The following is a 2,046-nucleotide window of genomic DNA, read 5'->3' on the forward strand; positions in this document are numbered from 1 at the left end:
CCTCTACATTCAGAAATGCCCCAAAGTCAACGTGACTGGTTGCTCAACTCTTTCCGTGGTAGAAGGATTCGCTTTCTGGTCACGACAGACTTACTCAGTCGCGGAATAGATCTACCAGGGCTCCAGTACGTCATCCTCTTCCGACCACCCGAAGACCCTACAGCGTATGTGCACAGAGCCGGGCGGACGGGAAGGGCCGGTGACGAGGGCGAGGTCATTACATTGTATGATAAGAGTGATTGGCCAATGATGCAAAAGATCATGGAAACGACCAAACAGAATTTCGAGAACAGCAGTCTTCCGACGGAAGAAGAGCTGAGATCACACGCGTATGCAGCTGTCGCAACGGAGATCTTGTCGGTTCCATCCAATTCCTGGAAGTGTCTTGAAGCGATCGCCAGAGAATTGGTGACCGAAGGCAAGGCACGGGAAGTCCTAGCACGAGTGGTATCGCTGTTGAACACAGACGCTCAGCTGCAACCGGAAAAAAGCAAGGTTTCGCTCTATTCCGGAGTGCCGGACTTCACCGCGGTCCTCATATCTGATTTCGACCACACTCTCTACCCCTCAGTGGAGGCTCTACAGTCACGTGTACCATGTCCCCTCGAGAGGGTGAGGAAAGCTGAGGCTGGCTGGGTTGCTGATGTTGCGAACTCTAATGTGGATCACTTGATGAAGTCTGGTGTTGTGGAAGTGAACATTTTGGATAGAGTACCCAAAACGTTTGATGCTGAGAAGACGAAAAAAGCGAAGGGGAGGGGCGTGCCGTGGCGACATGCACGAGAACTGACCAAGTTGAGAGCAGCCCGAATCCGACATAAACGACAGTCTCGGAAGAGTCAATTGCAGCAGAGTATGCGGATAACATGATATCTTTCTGAATCACGTTTCTGTCTGCATTCATGATGATTGTGTTGTCATGTCCCTGTATCTTTCATCCCTCTCATTGGACGATCATCGAATTCCTCTCGCGGGGTTGCCTCCTACAAAGAGTGACGCCTCTCCTGGTTAAGTCGCTGTCTTGGAGCTCAAAGAGGGGACCATGCTATCTCCGAGATATGCCATCCTTCGCTATCTGGGATCGGTAAGCTTCCGTTTTTCGATGTTGTCTGATTGGACTCTCCTCAGTGAAAGGAGTCTAATCAAACAACATGGAAAAGTGAGAAGTTATCACGCCTGGATTGAAGTCCTCATGTAGTTAAAGCCCTCTGCTAGCCATAACCGTCAATCCGTTTTCTTGGAACCCCTTCGTATTGACGAGCCAATGAACATAGTCAAGGACACTCCGTAAAGGTAGCGGCTCTCACGGAGATGGATGGGGAGCTGAGCATGCAGCTCGCAAGATGAGATTGCCATATGCTGCCGGTGTTGTTAACAAGTTTGCCGTCGGCAACCAGACGACCGTTACTGATCTGGTAAGGAAGCATACATCCATAGTAAGGTACAATTCTGAGATACTTCCATAAAACACTCACATCGCTCTACCCATCGCATTTATGATATTTTCGCAGTTGCTGACCAATATGGTGAAGGTCTCCACCAGCGGCTTGATTGATGGTTTCCCTAGGAAACTCTTATATGTCTCCACTAGAGTCTACAATGTATTCGAAATCAAATGTATGTCGTCTACAGTCTTCGTATTCTAGGTTAAAGGGGAAACGTGGAGTTTCACCGTCAAACTTTGACGCGCCACCCGTACGGAAAGTGTGTGGACAGATCTACTCGAGATCGTCATCGGGTCCTAAAGGTAGATAAATGTATCGGATACTACTTAAGCTGTGGTTGGTAAGGTTGTCAGGGGTCACTCCTGAGGAGTGCGAACAGTAATCCTCAAATCACTCCCACGGAAGGCTCTCAATGTAACCGATCGTTTGACGTAAGTACACGTGAGCTAACCTGCGCTTCCCCGCCCGTCATTTACTGTCTACTCCCCACAGGCAGGGCCGTACAGTCGGACAACAAATGGTAGCTAATAGTTGCCGACTCGGGTCTCCGTCCGACCAGTGGCCGCCGAATGCCGAGTCCATTTACACACAGCAAACAATC

At 49.6% G+C, this 2,046-nt stretch overlaps 1 protein-coding gene across 1 annotated transcript; it reads left to right on the top strand.

Annotated features, from left to right (window-relative positions):
• Nucleotides 1-15: 15 nt before the first annotated feature.
• Nucleotides 16-870, top strand: Pmar_PMAR014221 (ATP dependent RNA helicase, putative; the record flags this gene model as incomplete). The annotated part of the gene is made up of 1 exon (XM_002775006.1): nucleotides 16-870. The coding sequence occupies one exon, from the start codon at nucleotides 16-18 to the stop codon at nucleotides 868-870; it is 855 nt and encodes a 284-aa protein (XP_002775052.1).
• Between the last annotated feature and the right edge of the window lie 1,176 nt (nucleotides 871-2,046).

This window comes from Perkinsus marinus, assembly GCF_000006405.1.
Source record: "Perkinsus marinus ATCC 50983 genomic scaffold scf_1104296957132, whole genome shotgun sequence".
NCBI lineage: Eukaryota > Perkinsozoa > Perkinsida > Perkinsidae > Perkinsus > Perkinsus marinus.